Source organism: Felis catus, chromosome B2 (assembly GCF_018350175.1).
Source record: "Felis catus isolate Fca126 chromosome B2, F.catus_Fca126_mat1.0, whole genome shotgun sequence".
NCBI classification, from domain to species: Eukaryota; Metazoa; Chordata; class Mammalia; order Carnivora; family Felidae; genus Felis; species Felis catus.
In genome coordinates, this window is record NC_058372.1 from 53,867,903 (window position 1) to 53,890,005 (window position 22,103).

Consider the following 22,103-nt stretch of genomic DNA (forward strand, 5'->3'; position numbering starts at 1 on the left):
ATGGAGTTTTACTGAATGACAAAGAAGAGTACGTGAACAATTCTGATAAGAAATTCTTGACACAAACATCAATGTAAGAACATATTAGCAGAGTAAATCAATAGTTCAGTGCCATCGGGCATATATGCAACAGAAGTATGCAATAGTTTTCCCAGCTCCAACAATTTCTCTCTGAAGTCATCCCTCTTTCCCTTTTTCAGAAAGCAGAAATTTCTTTTATATTACATTAAGATCAAATAGTTCTAGTGTATGGAACAGTCGAACTTGACCCACTGCTACCTTTGACACCCTGACCACTTTCATTATCAAATTATCTCAAATTCTGAACCCTCTCTGATTACTGACTTCTATCTCCTTTGCTACTTGTCTTGCTCTGTCAGCCCCTTTGATAACTAGTTTCTGAATTCTCCCTTGGATCTGCAGTTACAGCAAACGCTGATTAGGGCCTGGAAACAGGGCTTTCTTGCATTCTATGCAAAGGAGTATCTCAGACCTACATAGAAACTTAACTACATCTGCATGATGAGGTCAGGGCACATGACCCCAAAAAACAGCACTTAGCATACTGAATGTTTTACAGTGAAGGGATTTAGAAAACACCAAGTCCTGGAAGGGTTTTCTGACTCCCCACATCTTCTTCCCTGAAGCAGGTCACAAGACCTTCATGTGAGAGGTTCCCTCCCTGTACCAGGAGGAAAAGAGCATCCTTATCTCTAAAGACAAAGGGACACTGAAATGTACTGAACAACTAAGCCTTGCTAAGTTTCCCATCAGTTTATTACCCTTAGCTCATACCCTTTTGTGCTATCACATTTTTCTATGACTTTCTACTCTTCATCAAATCTCATATAGAAACACTCAGGCTTAATCATTTTTTCTGGCCTTCATTTCCATATGAAAGCTTCTGTATCCCAAAATTTTTATTAAATACATTTGTATGCTTTTCTCTTGTTAAACTATTTTTTATTGTACAGTCCAACCAAAAATCTAGAAGGAGAGAAGGTAAAAAGGGTTTTTTCTCCCTTACATGCAGTAAGTCTGCAGAGAATCTACTAATTTTATTAATATATTAAGAATTTCCAAGGTATCTAGCTCTAGCCAATATTCTTCTAAATTCTGAATTAATGAAAATAGTGGATAAGTATAGCAAAACTAATTAGTACTTTTAGATAAATTAATCTCATCTATGAATATGGGTATTCATAGCCACAAATAGAAAAACTGAATTACACAGTGGAAATAACATGAAAAGCTGTCAGAACATGGAAAGTCTGGCCCTGCTAATCATGACCTGTTTGGAACCTCAGTTTTAACACCTACAATGAAACAGATCTTTTCAGCTTTAAAAGAAGAAAGTCACCATAAATTTATTTTTCCTCCAGCTAACTTTTATCTCATTCCTACCCAAAGCAATCTTTTCACTTTCCCCGTCATAGTAGTTACTATACTATACTATATTATACTATACTATACTATAAACTGGGAGAAAGTTTCAATTGGCTTTACATTCATTCATTAAGCAACCAAATTCCTCAGTATGGTCTGAGGAAAACAGCAGTGTAACAGACACTATACTAGATTCCAGGGACACACTATTTCCTAAGACAGACACAGCTCTGTCCTCATGCAGCTTACAGTCTAGTACCAAATAAAACAAATCTTCTGCTTTAATCTACCTACTACAGAATGCATACACTTCTTCTGATGTCAAGGCCCATACAATATGATTTAGAATGCTAGCATCACTGGGGCACCAGGGTGGCTTAGTCAGTTAAGTGTCCAACTTGGGCTCAGGTCATAGTCTTGCAATGTGTGAGTTCGAGTCCCACATCAGGCTCTATACTCACAGTGTGGAGTCTGCTTGGGATTCTGTTTCTTCTCTCTCTCTCTTTCTCTCTGCCCTTCCCCCACTCTCGCTCCCTCTCTCTCAAAATAAACCCAAAAATTAAAAAAAAAAAAAAAAAAAAAGAATGTTAGCTCCACTAATCAAAGTGTAATTTTTTTCTTCTTCAAAAATGCCTGAGTCAATACCCTTCCTCCAAGTAAAACAACTACTTTCAGGAATGCTGCTTGGCTTCTTTGTACAATTTTATCTATATCTCCAAATTCTTGTAAAGTATATTGATTAGGGAAGAATGCAAATAAAAATTTATGGTCATGTGAAGAGGCCAAGCCATAATAGCAAAGACTTAAAGTATATAGGGATATGGCTGAGAGAAATCAGAACCAAGTAAAGTGCAATGTATCCCAACATATTGCTTTTTTCCCTTACTTCTCTATCTTCAGTTCTTCTTAATCATTCCTTAATTTTGTGTCATTCTGTTGTGGCATGATGTAGTGGTAGGACAAAGTTTTTCTGTAGAGACAGACTAAAAAGCTCAGTCCTGACACATCCTACCTACTTCATGCTGGGTGGATAACTTAGCCTCCCTGAGCCCCTGTTTCCTCACTGGTAAAAACAAGGATTAACTCAGATCATGTATGTTATGTATCCAGTCCAGGATCTGGCACATGGTAAGCATTCAATAAAAGATAGCGATGGTGACAGAATAATGATAATAATGAATAAAGAAGTCAAAAAGAAGGAAAATTGCTATTGATCACAAGATAGAATTAAAATCATCTGATGAAATTACTGAGTAAAATTTGGTGTCCTTAATTTGAAAAGGTAGTCTACTATATTCTCGACAAACACTAAAATCACTTGCAAGTGTTTAAATGACTCTCAAAGGAAAAAAGTTTGTCTTCTTGTCATAAAGCAACTTTAAGTTCAAAAGGCATTTTGCTATTACTTCATCTTCCATTTTATCCCAATAAACCACTGTTCTGTATTCTTCAAAAATGTTCATGTCATAGAAGTCTGTAAAATGGCTATACAACTGTTCCCAGAACAGATTAAAGAGACATGCCAACTAAATGCAGTACCTAGGGTAGTTCAATTTTTAATTTTTTGAGGAACCTCCGTACTGTTTTCCAGAGTGGCTGCACCAGTTTGCATTCCTACTAACAGTGCAAAAAGGTTACCCTTTCTCTGTATCCTTGCCAACATCTGATGATTTAACTACTACTAGGTATTTATCCAAAGGATACAAAAATGCTGATTCAAAGGGGCACATGCATCCCAGTGTTTACAGCAGCACTATTAACAATGGCCAAAATATGGAAAGATCCCAAATGTCCATCAACTGATGAATGGATAAAGAAGATGTGGTGTGTGTGTGTGTGTGTGTGTGTGTGTGTGTGTATATCTATATCTATCTATCTATCTATATATATATGTATAGATAGATATAGATATAGTATATGTGGTGTGTGTGTGTGTGTGTGTGTGTATATATATGTATATATATATATACACACATATATATACATATATATATATAATAGAATACTACTTGGCAATGAAAAGAATGAAATCTTGCCATCTGCAACAATGTGGATGGAACTAGAGGATATCACACTGAGTGAAATTTGTCAGTCCAAGAAAGATACATATCATACGATTTCACTCAGATGTGGAATTTAAGAAACAAGACAGAGGAACATAAGGGAAGAGAAGGAAAAATAAGATAAAAACAGACAGGGAAGCAAACCATAAGAGACTCTAAAATACAGAGAACAAACTGAGGGTTGCTGGAAGGGAGGTGGGTGGGGAAATGGGTGATGGGCATTAAGGAGGGCACTTGTTGGAATGAGCAGTGGGTGTCATATGTAAGAGATGAATCACTGGGTTCTACTCTTGAAGCCAAGACTACACTATATGTTAACTAACTTGAATTTAAATAAAAATAAATAAGTAATAAATATTTGCAGAGGGATGGATTAATTAATTAATTTGTTCATTCATTAATTCAATACCTAACCATGAAGTGGATCCTACCCAGGAAGGAAAATGGTGCAAAAAGATCAAGCAACAAAACTTGCACGTAAACAATATATTAAAGTATCATACCAATGTAAATGTAAGAAGTTGATAACCATGAAAGAGAATACGCCTATTCTTGGGAAATGGATACTTAAATATTTAGGGGCAAAGGGCCATGGTCTACATAAATTACCTTCAAACTGTTCAGATTTTAAAAGTATAGATATACACTTACATACATACACACATATGCACAATGTCTGGGGAATGATACAGCAAAGAGGGTAAATGTTAGTAAGAGGTCAGTCTGGGTAAACAGCTTACAGTGATCATTGTCCCATTTTTATTTTTGCAACTTTTTAAAATGTAAAATTATTTCCAAACAAATAGCTTAAAAATATAAAAATAAATCTCTGATCTATCCCTATTAATTAGTACTTCACATAACCTGTCATCTAAGTCATTTGAATATGTCTTCCTGGTCTTGAAAAGGATATTAGATACCACCTAGTTCAACCTCCAACCAAAATACTAATCATTTCTAATCCATCTCTGATAGACTCTAACTAAATCCCCATGAGATTCTGGTGGAACTTTATTACTGGCTAGGGAGTGAAACCATGGCTAATTGCACATCAGAGAGTTAGAGTTGTCCATACATGCATTAGGCTGAGTGGGGACCCGAAAGAAACCAGGTCCTAATCCCTGGAAACTGTGAATGTTGCCTTATTTGGAGATGAGTCTGTACAAATGTGCTAAGAATTTTGTGATGGGGAGGTGATCCTGGATTATCCCAGTGGGTCCTAACTCTAAGTGTCCTTATGCAAAGAGAGGCAAAGAGGATAACACTGAACAGAAGGAGGCAATGTGACCACAGAGGCAGATGAGAATAATGTGACCACAAGACAGGGAATGCCAGCAACCAGTAGAAGCTGAAAGAAGCAAAGAACAGATTCTCCCCTAGAGCCTCTGAAGGGAGCACGGCTTTGTTAGCACCTCGATTTCAGCCCAGTTAAACTGATTTCAGGCTTCTAACCACCAGAACTGTGAGGGAATAGGTTATATTGTTATAAGTCACCAAGTTTGTGTAACTTGTTAGAGCAGCCATAGGAAACTATAAAAATATACCCTGAGATCAAAACACTTTCTTGACTATCTATTACTAGGCATTGAGGCCGTTTGCAGATACTTTTTTACACCCAGTTTAAAATCTTCAAATCTGAAATTATCCAGCTATCCTCTTTTTAGATTTAAAAAAAAAACGAAAACTGTACTCTTTCTTATAGGACTGTTCTACCAATATCTGAAAACACCCATCACATTTCTCCTGATCCTGTCTTCTCAAAACTAACTTCCCCATTGTTTCTATCATTCCTCCTCCGAGAGATGGTTTCCATGCCGTCAACATCATGACTTCCTCCTTATAGACTTTCCCTTTTACTGTCTCTTAAAATGCACTGCCAAGAACTAAACAAAAAATACCCTAGACATGGCCCAATCAGCAAACAGTACAAAAGAGCTATATACTCTCAGCTCTATTAAGACAGCCTAATTCTATTAAGACTGCATTCAGGTACACCACTGTTATAAATCTGAGGTCAACAACCCCCCTAGGTCTTGTCACATGAATTACTTCTATACCAGACCTTCTGTATCATACAGATGAACATGTCAATCTTTGAAACAGAACTTTACATCTTTCACTGTCAAATTTTGTCTTTTTGATAAGACTAGAGATCTAGCTTTCTTGATCTATTACACTGGGTATTCTTCCCCTCTACAGGTCTGAACAGCAGGCCTTCTTTGACTTCAACTATCTGCTACAAAGCAGATTTATTAAATTAAGAGTCCCCTGGGGTAAGCCAGTAGTCATCTCTCTGTATGCTCATTACAATATGGAGTTATTATGTGAACACACAGTCAATCATGTCATAAAATTCACAATAGCCACACTTACTTCCTTAAAGCCTGTGTATGAAATGCAAGATTCTCCCTAAAATGCCAGTTACATTATGACACTCTTGTCCTCAAAAACTTCCAACATTGTTGGCTAACCATTCACATCTGTTTCTTACCTGCCTTCATTATTTACTATCCAATCTGATCTCCTTCCAGCAAATCCTAGCAATCCACTACCTCACAGGCACTGTGCTCCCCCGCCCCCGCCACCCTCTCTTCTGCACCCAGCTTAAGTCCATTTCCTCCTCCTGACACAGTCTCTGACTACTCAGAGGCACCCCAAGCCTCCCATATCTAATCTCTTAAAACTCTTACACTTTGCCACTCCTGGCACACTTTATCCTATGCTGCCCTGCCTAACTTTAATGGTTTAAATGTTTAATGGTTTTACACATATGGAGATACTTACTATCTCCAACAAAATAGCTCAATGGGGGCACCTGGTTGGCTCCACTGGAAGAACACGTGACTCTTGATCTCAGGGTCCTGAGTTCAAGCCCCACAATGGGCATAGAGCTTACTTAAAAAAATAAAATAGCTGCATGAAAACAGAATAGTTCCTAAACTGTATTTCAAATGCAGCTCTTATTATACTAAAGTTACAGCAAAGTTGAAAGTAAACATAGTGTTAATCTGAACTTTTTTCTTGATGAGGAATTTATCACCAAGGTATCATTCTTCTTCATGATGAGAAGACATTCGGAATTTCTCAATCCCAAGCTATATTCATCTACATGGAACCATTTCGTACTCTTCCATACATCTCTTACTATCTTGAAATCAACGATCTCTTCACATTTGTAAGTCCTGACTTACTTCTCAATTCTACACATTGGGCCTTTAACCAGACATTTCCCCAAAAAGCTTTCAAACCTTCCTCCTTACCTACACTGTTAATCTCTTATATCACAACAGAAATAATTTAAATGCCAAGTCATATTTGTAAAGAAATCAGACAAATGTCAAGCTCAGCTTCTCTTTCAGCTGTAATCATGCAACTCTAAATTCATCCTTAAGAATTCAGTGTAGTCAAGACAGCAAAAGATCTGTAGTGAGGCAGATTGGAATGCATTTTTCACTTCCCCTTTAGACTGTTGTCTAAACTATGGAAAATTATATAAGCTCTCTTAGCCTTAGTTTCCACACAGTCCAAAAAATTACTAGGTGCATGACCTTGGAAAATTATGAAAATTCCCTGTGCATCAGTTTCACCATCTATAACATGGGGATAAAAATTGTCAGGCCAGACTATAAGAATAGTTGTGAGAATTAAATACACTAAGACATGAGAGTGACAGATCCTGGCACATGGTTACCTCTCAAGTACTATTAGCAGCTATTATTAAATATTGGCCTTAAAATTGTAAAGCACCTAGCATACAAAAAAAACACAGCTATTGGGGTACCTGGGTGCCTCAGTTGGTTAAGCATCCGACTCTTGATTTTAGCTCAGGTCATGATCTCATGGTTCATGAGATCAAGCTCCGCGTCACGCTCTTCGCTGGGATTCTCCCTTTCTCTGACCCTCCCTGGCTCACACACTCCCTCCTTCCCTCTCTCAAAATAAATAAACTTAAAAACATTGCTATTAGTTTCTAAACCATATTAGAATATTTGCTGGTTATAATAAAACTGATGGTTATTGAAATATTTATCCATTTGTCTATGACAGGGGCTCTCAAAATATGCCCCCAACTTACCAGCATCAGCATTTTATTAGAAACACAAATTCCTGGAACTTGTTAGAATGGAAATTTTTAGGCTTTATCCCCAGTCTAGTGAATCAGAAACTCTCAGGTAAGGCCCAGTAATCTATTGTAACAAGCCCTCCAAGTGAGTCTGATGGAGCTAGAGTTTAAGAACCACTCATATAAGTCTAAGATCTTTAAAAAATATATCTTATTTACAGATTCTAAGAACCAAAGCACTGTCTTATACTTTCAGAAGGTGTATTTATCATTACCCTTTATGAAGTCAATGCTTCAAATATTCTCCCATCTCATCTGTGCCCACAGATATAAAATCACTCAAGAAGAATGTGATGGTCAAGAACACAGAGCAAATTAGAGCTTTTTCTCTATTCTCTGAATGCTATCACTATGTTCTCAGCATGAGGATTTACATTTCCTTCCAGCCACCAAATCAGAAAATAAAGAATGGTGTAATTGATTCAGTGTAGGCATGAAGTCATTGACTTTAAAATGTAGGCAAAGAATATCCATGCTATGAGTAAATGAAGAGTTCCAAAGATATGATGGAGACAAAAATCAGATAGTCAGTTGGGTGTCTCCCATGTGGCAACCAAGCAGGTTAATACCAAATAGGGTGTGGTGCAATATTGGAACCAGGGGCCTCTTCCGCTCCAAATGCATTTATATATCAATAAATTAAAATTCAGACCAAATATTCTATTATACAACGTTAAGGAATAAACTTACAGTATAGCTAACCAGTACTGAGGAATCTATCTCTACTATAAACTGCCAGTTAGATGGATCCAAGGTAAGGAAAGCCCCTTGTAAGGACTTCTTCAGATTCAAACGTTCTAAAAATTGTTCAGCCCCTTCAATTATTCCTCTTTAATGCAGCCTCTCAGCCATGGCTCAAATGCTAATTCTGGGTCCAAGTCAACAATTAAAGAGAATCTTCTGATCTTTGATAACTGTTAAAGTATTTCAGAAAATTGGGCCCTCTTGGTGAATCAGTCAGTTAAGCATCCAACTGTTTTGTCTCAGGTCATGATCTCATAAATTATGAGATCAAGCTCCTGGTTGGGCTCTGCGCTGACAGCTCAGAGCCTGCTTGGTATTTTCTCTCTCCCTCTCTCTCTGCCCCTCCCTATCTCACAGGCACACATACACATGCATTCTCTCTCTCTAAAAATAAATAAATAAACAATAAACAAACAAAAAAATGGCTTCATTGTTTCTTGTTTTCACCAGAGTAAGGCAAAAGTTAAATCACGGGTATTTAAACCTTAGGTGCTATTTCTTATACTATGGTCTTGTTGATTTCTAGACAGCAAGACAGAATTGCATGTGATCACAAAAAAACTAAAAAGTGATAAAGATCCTCTAATTTATAAACTTCCATAGGTAAAATGGACATAAAAAATACTGTAAGTAATAGAAGACTGTCATCAATTTTATGTTTTAGAACAACCCTCTGGGTAAAATTTAGCTAAGTGAAGTCACAAACATTTTTGATAACAACCAGCTCATGTTTTTTAATACTATAATTAAAATTATGCTAAGAACAATACATAAATGTTACCTAAACCAGTAGTTTACCTCAATATCCAATTTGCAAGGTAAACAATCCAGTCTACTCAGGATGTGAAGAGACTTACAGAGGAAAACAGACTTGAATGTGTCAACTGGATTTTAATAAAAGTATTCTTTTTTTTTATGTTTTTTTTTTTTTTTTTTGAGACAGAGAGAGAGACAGAGCATGAGCAGGGGTGGGGCAGAGAGAGGGGGAGACACAGAATCTGAAGCAGGCTCCAGGCTCTGAGCTGTCAGCACAGAGCCTGACGTGGCGCTCGAACTCACAGAGTATGAGATCATGACCTGAGCTGAAGTCGGACACTCAACCGACTGAGGTACCCACGCACCCCTTAATAAAAGTATTTTGAAAAATAATGACTCAAAAGGAAAACACTCTTGCCAGAACAATCAGTTTAAGGACAGGCTTAGTCCTACAACTGAAATACCAGAACACTAAAATTTAAATATATTTAGAAAAATGCCAGAGTCATCTTGTTCACAGCAAATGGAAGTTTTAATTAAGCAATCTATTTACTTTAAAATGTAATTTTAGCTATGATGAATATAAATCAAGGTTATATTTTTAATATGGTTTTTTTTATCCAAAAAAAAAAATCCTAACCAAATATTTTAAGGAAAAAAATGTTTATACACATGGATATAATAGTAACTCAATCAACCATTTATAAACTTTACAGTGTTTACCTTTCTCAGTCATATAAACTTTTAAAAACTGACCATGCCAGAATCATCCCCTAAGCACTGGGCATATGCTATTTTGCAGCTGCATAAACCACAACTTCCTAAATCACAGGGAGTAATTACAAGTAGTTAAAACCATAGGTAGAAAAAAGTAAACACAACCTCATAGCCAAGGGAGACCTGCTGGCAGATCTGCAACATCTCACACTGCACACGGAAAACAAACACCGGACACAGCCCCTCATTCTAATTTGTATTCTCATCCCAGGACTTCTGGTGCAGCTCTCCCAGTAAAAGTTGGTGTGGAAAGCTTTCCCTTCTGTAAATGAAAGAAGAAAATTGGAGGATGTGGAAGATGCCCTCCAGTTGTGAATCTAAGTGAAATCACAACTGAGGAATAAAAATGGCCAACCTTTCAGAAGTATGGTGGGTCTTCACTGATTCCCTTTCTGTGAGGAGAGTGTGTGGGAGAAGAGGAAAGAGAGGAATAAAAAAGAACTGTGAGCCCCAAGATCAACCCATAAATGACTGGGGCACAGGGTATAGGGAGGAGAGGAAGGTACAGCTAACAGGATTACCTCAAATAAGTAATTCTTCAGTGTCCCAGCAGGACTCTAAGGCAAGAAGGCAATAGGTCAATCTATCTCCTCATCAGGTTCTGAACCTAAACCCCAGCTTTTTCTAAAATGAATAAACTAAAAGGGAAAGTACTTGAGGCAAGGAAAGGGACTTGGATGAGGGAGGCAGAAGGGTTCCAGAGGCAACTTATACAATGTGCCAGTTATCATGCTTTATGCTTAAATGGATTATGTCCTTTAACTCCTCACACTAATCTATCACTGCCACCATTTTACAGATGAGAACCTAAGAAGGTTAAGGTCACACAAATAATAAACTGCAAAGCCTGGACACAACCCCCTGTCTGTCTAACCTCTCTTGCCTCCCATCTTTGGCTTACATGTCACAGACTAGCAACTTTGAAGGAGACATGCTTCTTTCAAAGACAATTTGCTCTAAGTTACCAGAATATATAAGTTATCACCTGAGAAGAAAAACTCAGTAAAGGAAAGTCTGTTCTGGGACTAAACCTCTCAATCACCTCACTGCCCAAACAAGCAGAACTCCCAAGGACAGTTCTCCCTGGAGGCAAAACTGTGGTGGAGAGAACAGGGTAAAATAAAATAAAATAAAATAAATAAAACAATAACTTAGAAAAGGCAAACTTTGTAAGAATTATTTCAGAAGATGGAGAATAATTCCTAGCTGGAATTAGCACCCCCAGGCAGCTGAGCCAAGGGCAGGGTCTCCAGACCCTGGGCCCCACAGAGCCATCCCGAGGCACAACTCTGGGGCTGTGAGAGAGCACTCCTAGTGCACAAGACAGCCATTCCTGCCCTCTCTTCCCCCTTTAACCACCTCCCTCGCCTCTCCTTCTCTCTTTTTCTCCTATAATTCCCCCTTTCCTGTAATTTTCCTCCCTTCCCCATGGTTTAAGGACTACTTGTGACTACAGTTAAAAGTGACAAAACATAAAGAAGGCATGTAGAATTATTCAATTATCTAAATGATTTCATTCCCAGTTTTTTCTCTCCTTACCCATTTTTACTTTATTGACCGCTTTGTCGTGGTCCCCCTTTCCCATGATCCCATTTTATTGCAAACTCTATAAATAACATACTTCTCATTCACTGAAAAGGAATATGGTAAGGCAAAAAATATATGGGACCTGCTACTCTCCTTTCTCTGTTTCTCCCTTGAAGATGTTCAATATTTCAAGTGAAGAATATAAAAAAATCAATACAGAAAAAATACTACTTTCAAATATGAAAATTTTTACTTAAAATTCATATACTTATTTTATATTTCCCACTAATTGGATTACAACCAAATGGCTACCTAGAGCAAAAGCATCCAGCATCTTTTTTCTTTTTTCTTTTTTTTTAGTGAGACAAAAGAGGCTGACAACATAGTGCAACATTCCTCAACCAATGCTTGAATGAAACATGGAAAAGTTCTCAGAAGGCTGCCCTTTCTCTGGTTATCTAACAACAAAACATACCTTAACAGCCTGGTGCCTCTAAAAGTTTTAGGATATTGGATTATTTTTCTTCACTTGAGGTTAAAGCTATAACTTCAGACATAAAAGAATTAAAGATTAAAAACTATGTTCTCACATATTTGAGTTTTGTGCCAGAAATCTCAGTGCACAATTCTTTTTTAAAAAAAATTTTTTTTTCAACGTTTTTTATTTATTTTTGGGACAGAGAGAGACAGAGCATGAACGGGGGAGGGGCAGAGAGAGAGGGAGACACAGAATCGGAAACAGGCTCCAGGCTATCAGCCCAGAGCCTGACGCGGGGCTCGAACTCACGGACCGCGAGATCGTGACCTGGCTGAAGTCGGACGCTCAACTGACTGCGCCACCCAGGCGCCCCAGTGCACAATTCTTAAGATTATAAGGGAAGACTACTTTGAGCTGATACTAGACCAAATCAGAACAAGAATGTAAGTAACTGACAGTGGTAGTTAGCCAAGACTATGTAGTCTGACTTTCCCCCACTCCCTAAAATGAATTCTCATTTAATAAGAGTTAATTTTAAATTCTGACCCTATAACATACTCCAAAAAACAAAAACAAAAACAAAAACAAATAAACTAATCTGACTGAAACCCTCATCAGTTGGACTGGCATCTATCTAATAGCTATTGCACATAAAAATAACATATTTTCCCCATTCTTACTGTGTTGCAGCAAAAGTAAACTTTAAATCTTGAGATCTGTCATTTTATTTAAAAAAAAAAAACAAAACAAAACCAGGTCACATATTCCAGGTAAATCAGGCTTTGAACCTTTGCTGTCTGATTCTGAAGGCTATGTGTGTATAACCACTAAATTAAACCACCTTGGGCAGCTGCTAGAAAAATTAAATGATTTAATGTATACAACATATATTACACACAGTGAGAATACTCTTGCCAAACACTGCGATGGGTCCTAGGAGTAAATAATATAGCCTTTGTCCTCTAGCAGCTCGAATGGTATTTTGACATTTTTAGCAATGGAAGTCTCCTTTTACTCAACCATTCAATTTATGAACTACTTATAAAATGAATGGCCCGATCCAACACACCTGGCACACAGTAGACTCTCAATAAATACCTATCCAGGGCCTGTGCTATGGTTCCTATAGGGCCTGTGTTTCTACTTCTACTTCTCTTTGGCATCCACTGCCAGCAGTTGTAACGTGATTACCAACCTGGAAGTATAGCAGCTATGCTCCAGAAGATGTAGGACAACCCTCTGTGCCCACTGACATGTCCACCCCTACACAGCCACAGCTACAAAGGTTGCTAGGGCATCAGCCACCAAAAGGGAACCTCTTCATCAAAAACTTTGCTTCCCTTGGATTCACCTCAGAAATGGGGAAATCTTGTCAGTCCTCAGCTCCAAAGTTCCATACCCTTAACCTCATAATCAGCCCACCTATGCCCCAGCCTGTGGAAGAGTCCCACTCACACTTTGTGTGTGATTAGACATAAGCTTGAAAGAGGGTAGGTACACGGCTGGTATCTTTTGTTAGTATTCACAATATATTTCCTAACAAAACCATCATAAAGCAGAATGTCTCAACCTCTTATCTCTTGCCAACACATCAAAGGATTCAGCTCCCATCAACAACAGAACTTATTATCTCTTTTTTTTTTTTTTATAGAAATTCTCAATTGGAGAGTGGGTGACATGGCCTCCCTGAAGGACATATCAGAATTTGGGGAAAGAATTTTGTCAATGGGTAGTGAGACAGAGGGGACTACAACATCCCTCAGGTAATTTTGATATGTCCCTTGAAATAAGAATCACTTTTATAGAAGGCTATTAGATGCTAGTACATTATTGGTACTACTTTGCTACATGATGCTTTACATACGATTAGTAGAGTAGCTTTAAGAATGTAACCACATTGTGGGGCGCCTGGGTGGCGCAGTCGGTTAAGCGTCCGACTTCAGCCAGGTCACGATCTCGCGGTCCGTGAGTTCGAGCCCCGTGTCGGGCTCTGGGCTGATGGCTCAGAGCCTGGAGCCTGTTTCCGATTCTGTGTCTCCCTCTCTCTCTGCCCCTCCCCCATTCATGCTCTGTCTCTCTCTGTCCCAAAAATGAATAAACGTTGAAAAAAAAATTAAAAAAAAAAAAAGAATGTAACCACATTCAAAATAATGTGTTTTTTTTGTTGTTGTTTTTTGGTTTTTTTTGTGAGAGAACTCTTTCTAAGTCTCACACGTAAAACATTACCTGTTTCCAACTTTAGGACTGTCTGTAAGAGGGGAAAAAAGTGACTTATAGTTCACTGCGAAGTTACACAGGTGATTTAGCTGAGATTTATAGGTTAGGATCCAATAACTCCATGAAACTGTATGCAAATTTTGTGTGCATGTGTATTTTTCTAGAGAGCCTATATCAGATCCTCAAAGTGTCCCATAGCACACAAATAAATATTAATTTGAGAACCACAACTATTTACTACACAGAGAAACACAGACATTAAGCCAATATCAATGTCACACTAAGTACAAGAAGAAAAATAAGTCTAGACTTCAGTCTCTACAATCCATCTTTATTCTCATATAAGTAAGTGTCTGCCATCCACATAAATCTGAGGCCAGAACCTGGTCTGAATCTTGAGAGAGAAAAAATCTTACTGGAGAATTACAGTTTTTCCATGCCCTAACACATAAATATTTACATACTTCTTAAACTGCTGAGATTTTTTTTAAGTCCGATAATAATAGGTTTTCCTAACATCACAGAATGCACTATAATCACTGGGTACTTATTTTCTCACCTTCATCATTACCTACAGGCCACACACCAGATAATCACAGATGCCTAAAATGCATGTGAAATACTCTGGAATTTAAACTTTCAAGTTGGTATTGAAATGCTATGCTTCAGGGGCACCTGTGTGGCTCAGGTGGTTAAGCCTCCCAACTTTGGCTCAGGTCATGATCTTGTATTCGTGAGTTCGAACCTCTGTGCTTATAGCTCAGAGGCTGGAGTCTGCTTCGGATTCTGTGTCTCCCTCTATCTCTGCTCCTCCCCCGCCCGCACTCTGTCTGTCTGTCTCTCTCTCCCTCTCAAAAATAAATAAACATTTTAAAAAATTTAAAAAAAGAAAAGCTAGGGGTGCCTGGGTGGCTCAGTCAGTTAAGCATCTAAGTTCGCCTCAGGTCATGATGTCACAGTTTGTGAGTTTGAGCCCTGCATCGGGCTCTGTGCTGACAGCTCAGAGGCTGGAGCCTGCTTCAGATTCTGTGTCTCCTTCTCTCTCTGCCCCTCCCCCACTTGCACTGTGTCACTCTCTCTCTCAAAGAAAAATAAACATTAAAAATTTTTTTTAAAAAAAAGAAAAGCAATGCTTCAGAGTTATACATTACTGCACAATAAATTAAAGTAAGCAAAACAATTCCAAGATGTGAAAATAATAAACTGACCTTCATGAGATGCTGATTTATCCATTTTGTAAACGTTTTCTTTTGAACTTTGTCCCGTTCATCTGGAAGGGGGAAAAAAAGATATAAAATGAGGTTGGTAAAAACTATGACTTCAACTGTGATTATGAAAGGTATTCAAAAAATACCGGTTAGTACATTTGAATTTTCCTGTTAAATTTTGCCAACTTACAGCTATCTGTAAGAAGGTTAGAGATCCATCTGTCAGATTGGTCTCTGCCCAGTGTTGTATTTGCCAGTGCTACTCCATTAAACAAACCCCTCTGTGCATTCTGTTGCATATACTCCATCACAACTACCACAACCAGGAAGTTGTGTAACAAAAACCTTACTACCTTCAGGTGAGCCCTTGCATTGAACTTCACAAAGCACTTGACCACATATTACATCCCATCTGGTCTTCCAACTAAAAGAGGGAAGAGTAGGTAGTGTCATTGCCATCTCACAAAAGAGGAAAACAAGATTTAAGAGAGGTTAAACTATGCATATTCAACAAAATATTTAAAACTGTGATAATTACATTCAGGTCCGTTGGCTGAAATAAACTCTGGTTTAATGACTAACCATACTGCTTTTCTCCTAGACTCCCAGTTTTGAATTGTTTGGTAAAAAAGAATACCCCAACTAGATCCTCAGTATGATACACCCTAGTTAACACAGACATGGTACACAGAAGGGTGAGGGATGGCTTCTTGTGATTTAAAGAGAAAGAGCACTCGAATATTGTGGTTCTTCAATAATTATTTCAAAAGAGAACCATAATCTTCCAACACCCAGAACTGACATTCAAAACTACACTACCTTCTTCCTTCCTGGTTCTAGGCAGCAATTCCCTACATACTCGTTTCCATTCTTCCTCCTTTATGCATCTGGGATAGTACTTTCTTCTTCCTTGGTGGTCTTCTCTCCTTCTCTGCCACAGTTTGAAGCTCTCTATTCTTTCCCTAGGGGTAGGCTATGTCTCACTTTCTTCCTCCTCATTCTTCATCCCTGAGTGTCCTTAAACTATTTTAATGGAACAGAAGTGCCTTTGAAAAATTTCTTCTATTTATTAAAAGTATTTATGGACATTGTTAAGGGGATTGGATTCAGATAGCTGTGTAGCAACATCCTAAATTCACCTTCTCTTACTGACACACCAAATCTACAGCCACATGTAGATGAATTCCCTCTGAAAGGGACCTGAAAACTAGCTGAACATCTCCTCTACAACAAAGGACAAAAGAACCACACTGAGACCGGTAGGAGAGGCAGAGACACGGTTTCGCTGGTGCAATGACCCACAACCAGCAGAGATCTCACAAATATGGAGCATCTCTCTGACCAGCAAAATACCTGTGTCCCACATCAGACATCACAACCTTTGGAACCTGCACCAGAGAAATGTGCCCCCAAAACATATGGCTTTAAAAAATAACAGGGCTTATATCCAAGAGACCCAAAAGGCTGTGGGGAACAGAGAAAGTCTACCCTTAAAGGACTCACTCACCCAGTCACTCAGCACAAAAGCAGCAATTTAAAAATGCACCTAGACCACATGAGAAGATTCATTAGCTCATCTTAAAGCTTCTGCTGGAGGTGCAGGGGCATACTGAAAATTTCTCTGGATATGGAGGTACTAAGTGTCATTTTTTTACTCTCACACCAGTTTGCTAGCACCAGTATTGGCAGGCACCATTTTTGGGCTCCCTCATCTTGCTCATCCTACTGGGCTTGCCCAACCCCCACACAACTTCTCTGTACCCCCCTCACCATCCTCCCCCCACTACAGCCCCACTTCAGCTACCTAAGTTGTTTTTTTTTGTTTGTTTGTTTGTTTTTTTAGTAATCTCTACATCCAACATGAGGCTCAAAACCACAACTCTGAGATCAAGAGTCGCTCTTCCAACTGAGGCAGCCAAGTGCCCTGTGGGCCAGCTCCACTTCAGCCGGCAGGCAGACTTATACCACCCCAGGCTCCCCCAAAGCACTGCTGAAGGTTGTGGGCTAGCCTCAGCCCTAGGCTCCCCTTTGACTCAGCCAAAGCCAGTGGGCACACACAGTGCACACAGGAGTGACCCCTTAAGCACTTGTCTCTGGTGGCCAGTGTGGACTGCATTGCTGGGCTCCATGAAACTAAAACAACAGAAGAGATAGTTTCTGGCAAGCTACCACCCCCAGGGCAAAGCACAAATATTAGACTGAAACACGCCCCCAGTCTTCCTGTGAAAAATGCCTATTTACTGTTCTTGGAGCATTAGCCAGAGGGGCAGGCTTCAGGTTTACCATACGGCTGTAAACCCCAGAGGAGTTCTCAGACAATATAGTCTGGAAGACGCATATCTGCACTCTCCCTCTGCCGTGCTACAGCTCACAGGTACCTCCCAGACAGGAGCTTATACACTTATCTGGAGCCCTGAGTTTTGCAACTGTTGCCAAAAGGACATCTCTAAATCATGTGGTCTGCAAGCCCAGCAGAAGTTATGACTGTGGTCCCACAGGACTGTATATATTTGCATACTTTAAAAGGTATGCCAGACCTGCCTCAGGGTCTGGTTTCCAATGAGCTGGAAAATAAATGCTGGCTGAGATTGCTCCCTTTGAAACACTGAGAGGAATTCGTACAATCTCAACAACTGAGACCTGTCAAGAATAAAGTAGGCTGCTTGAATAATCACAAAGGTTTGAGAGACAACCAAGAGGTAGGGCAAGGTTGAATGATAAAGTTCATTGCCTATACAAAACCACTCCTTCAAGACTGGGAGAGGTAGGTGATTTGCCTGATACACAGAAATGAACACAGAGAGACAAGCAAAATGAGGGAACTGAGGAATATCTCCCAAGCAAAAGAACAAGATAAGACCCCAGGAAAAAAACTTAATGAAATGGAGATAAGTAACTCACCTGATAAAAGTTTGAGTAATGGTCATTAAGATACAGAACTTGAGAGAAGAACAGATGAACTTCAACAAAGATAAAAACATATATATATATAAGAATATACCAAACAGAAGTTATAGAGCTGATGAATAGAACTGAACTAAAAAACACATCAGAGGGGTTCAAAAGCAAATTAGACGAAGCAGAAGAAGAGATCAGTGACCTGGAAAACAGGGCAGTGGAACTCACCCAAACACAAAAGCAAAAAAGAAAAAATAATAATTTTTAAAGGGGAGACAGCTTAAGGGACCTATAAAACAACATCAAGCAGAAACATTTACATTATAGGAATCCCAGAAGGAGGAGAGAGAGAAAGAAAGAGAGAAAGGGGCAAAAGACTTTTTTAAAGAAATAATGGCTGAAAATTTCCCTAACCTAAGGAAGGAAGGAGACATCCAGGTCGAGGAAGTACAGAAAATCCCAAACAAGATGAATCCAAAGAAACCCACTCCAAGAGACATTATAATTAAAATGTCAAAAGTTAAAGAAAAAGATAGAATCTTAAAAGCAGCAAGATAAAGACAACTTGCTACATACAAGGGAAATCCTGTAAGACTATAAGCTGATTTTTCAGCAGAAACATTGTGGGCCAGAAGGGAGTGGCATGATATATTCAAAAGAAAGGAAAAAAGGAAAAAACTTCCTACCAAGAATACTCTACCCAGCAAGTTTATCGTTCAGAATTCAAAGAGACAAAGAGTTTTCTAGAGAGTCAAAGGCTAAAGGTATTCATCACCACTGAACTGTCCCTCCAAGAAACTTCTTCAAGCTGAAAAGGCACTAAATAGCAAGAAGAAAACATATGAAAGTAAAAATTGCACTGAGAAAGCAAATATATAATAAAGGTAGTGGATTTACCACTCATATATCTAGTATGAAGGTTAAAGATAAAAGTAGTAAAATTAACAATAACTACAATAGCAAGTTAAGGGACAAAATATGTAAAATATGGCATCAAGAACACAAAACATGAGGGTGGGGGAAAGTAAAAAGGTACAATTTTGAGAATGTCCTCAAATTTTACTATCAACATAAAATTGATAAGACTGTTATATATAAGAATGAAATAGCTGAACCTCATGGTAACCACAAAGCAAAAACCTAGAGTGGATACACAAAAGATAATGACAAAGGAAACTAAACATAACACTAGACAAAAGTCATCAAATTACAAGGTAAGAAAGCAAAAGATGAAAGGAATACAGGGGAACTATGAAAATAGCCAGAAAACAAGGAACAAAATGACAGGAAATATATACCTATCAATTATAGATTTAAATGTAAATGGGCTAAATTCTCCAATCAAAAGACACAGAGTGGCTGAATGGATTTAAGAAACAAGACTTATCTATACATTGCATACAAGAGACTCACTTCAGATCTAAGGACACACACAAACTGAAAGTGAAGGTATGGAAAACATACTCTATCCAAATAGAAACAAAAAAAAGCTGCTATGGCTATACTTACATCAGATAAACTAGACTTTAAAACAAAGACTGTATAAGAGACAAAGAAGGACATTACATAATGATAAAAGGTCCATCCGACAAAAGGATGTAAAACTTAAAATATTTATGCACCCAACATAGAAGCGTCTAAATATATAAAGCAAATATTAACAAGACCTAAAGGGAGAAATTGAAAGCAATACAGTAGTAGTATGGGACTTTAACATCCCACTAATATCAATGGATGGATCATCCAGACAGAAAATTAATAAGGAAACACTGGCCTTAATTGATATAGCAGACCAGATAGATGTAATACATATATACAGAATATTCTACCCAAAAGCAGCAGAATACACATTCTTCTGAAGTACACATGGAACATTCTCCAGGATAGATCAAATATTAGACCAAAAAACAAGTCTCAATAAACTTAAGATTAAAATCATGTCAAGCATCTTCTTTGACCACAATGGTATGAAACTAGCAATTAATTACAAGAACAAAAGTGGAAAAACCATAAGTACATGGAACTTAAACAACATGCTACCAACCAATAGGTCAATTAAAAAATAAATCAAAGGGGTAATCAAAAAATACCTTGAGACAAAAGAAAATGGAAATACAACATTCCAAAATGTGTGGGATACAGCAAAAGCAGTTTTTTTTTTTAATTTTTTTTTTTAATTTATTTTTGAGACAGAGAAAGAGCATGAGCAGGGGAGGCACAGAGAGAGAGGGAGACACAGAATCTGAAGCAGGCTCCAGGCCTGTGAGCACAGAGCCTGACATGGTGCTCGAACTCACAGACCGCGAGATCATGACCTGAGCCAAAGTCAGACACTCAACCGACAGAGCCACCCAGGCGCCCCATAGCAAAAGCAGTTCTAAGAGGGAAGTTCACAGAAATATAGGCCTGTCTCAAGAAACAATGAAAAGTTCAAATAATCTAACTTTACACCTAAAGGAACCAAAAACTAAAAGCAAACAAAGCCCAAAGTTAGAAGGCAGAAAATAATAAAGATCAGAGTGGAAAATACTTCCTCAACTTATAATGGGGTTATATCCTGATAACCCCATCAGAAATTGAAAATATCAGAGGTTGGTTGTGTATATATTATGCCAAAACCTATGTAACACCAAGCTTAGCTTAGCTTAGCCTACCTTAAACATGCTCAGAACACTTCTTAGCCTACTGTTGGGCAAAATCAACTAACACAAAGCTTATTTTATATTAAGTGCCAATTCATCATGTAATTTATTGAATACTGTACTGAAACAAGAAACATAATGGTTTTAAGTATATCAGTTGTTTACCTTTGTGATCACATGCCTGATTGAGAGCTGCAACTGACACTCCCCAGCATCATGAGAGAGTATTGTACCACCTATCACAACCTCAGAAAAAGACCAAACTGAGAGAGTGACTCAGTCAGTTGAGGGTCTGACTTCAGCTCTGGTCATGATCCTGCGGTTCATGCGTTCAAGCCCCGCGTTGGACTCTGTGCTGACAGCTCAGAGCCTGGAGCCTGCCTCAGATTCTGTGTCTCCTTCTCTCTCTGCTCCTCTCCCATTCATAGTCTCTCTCTCTCTCAAAGATAAACATTAAAAAAATATATTTTTTTTTAAAGAAAAAGACCAAAATTCAAAGGATGGTTCCTACTGAATGCATATCACTTTCACACTATAGTAAAGTTGAAAAATTCTAAATTGAACCATAATATGTCAGGGATCATCTATACATAAAATAGAGACTGAAAAAAAAACAAAAACAAAAACACAATAAAAAAGATCAATGAAATTAAGAGCTGGCTCTTTAAAAAGATAAAGGTGGCAAACTTTACCTAGACTTACCCAGAAAAAAAGAGAGTTCAAATAAATAAAATTAGAAATGAAAGAGAAGTTGTAACTGATACCAAAGAAAATACAAAGAATCATTAAGAGATTACTATGAACAAATTATATACCAACAAATTAAAACTACAATGGATAAATTCCCAAAAAACATACAATTTTCCAAGAATGAATCATAAAGAAATAGAAAATCTGAATAGAAAAATTATCAGTAAGATGACTGAATCAGTAACCAAAAACAGTCCCAACAAACAAAAGTCCAAGACCATACAGCTTTCACTGTTGAGTATGTTAGCTGTGGGTTTGGCATATGTGGCCTTTATTATATTGTAGTATGTTCTCTTTATACCCACTTTACTTTTTATCATAATGGATGCTGAAAACTGTCAAATGCTTTTTCTCAAATATTGAGATAATATAATTTTTATCCTTCATTTTATTAATGTGGTGTACCATTTTGACTTTTTTTGGAGAGAGAGAGAGTTGGGGGATAGGTGGAGGGAAAAGAGAGGGAGAATCTTAAGCAGTCTTTACGCTCAGCATGGAGCCCAACACAGGGCTCGATCTCGTGACCCTGGGATC

General features: G+C 38.1%; 1 protein-coding gene across 24 annotated transcripts in view; it reads right to left on the reverse strand.

The window, feature by feature from the left end:
* Window positions 1-22,103, reverse strand: part of DST (dystonin) — a 503,266-nt gene that overhangs the window by 249,563 nt on the left and 231,600 nt on the right. For all 24 annotated transcript variants that reach the window (XM_045057678.1, XM_019830761.3, XM_019830760.3 and 21 more), the window contains one exon: window positions 15,280-15,341. In XM_045057678.1, coding sequence (XP_044913613.1) covers window positions 15,280-15,341 — 62 coding nt within the window. The remainder of the gene's footprint in view (window positions 1-15,279; window positions 15,342-22,103) is intronic.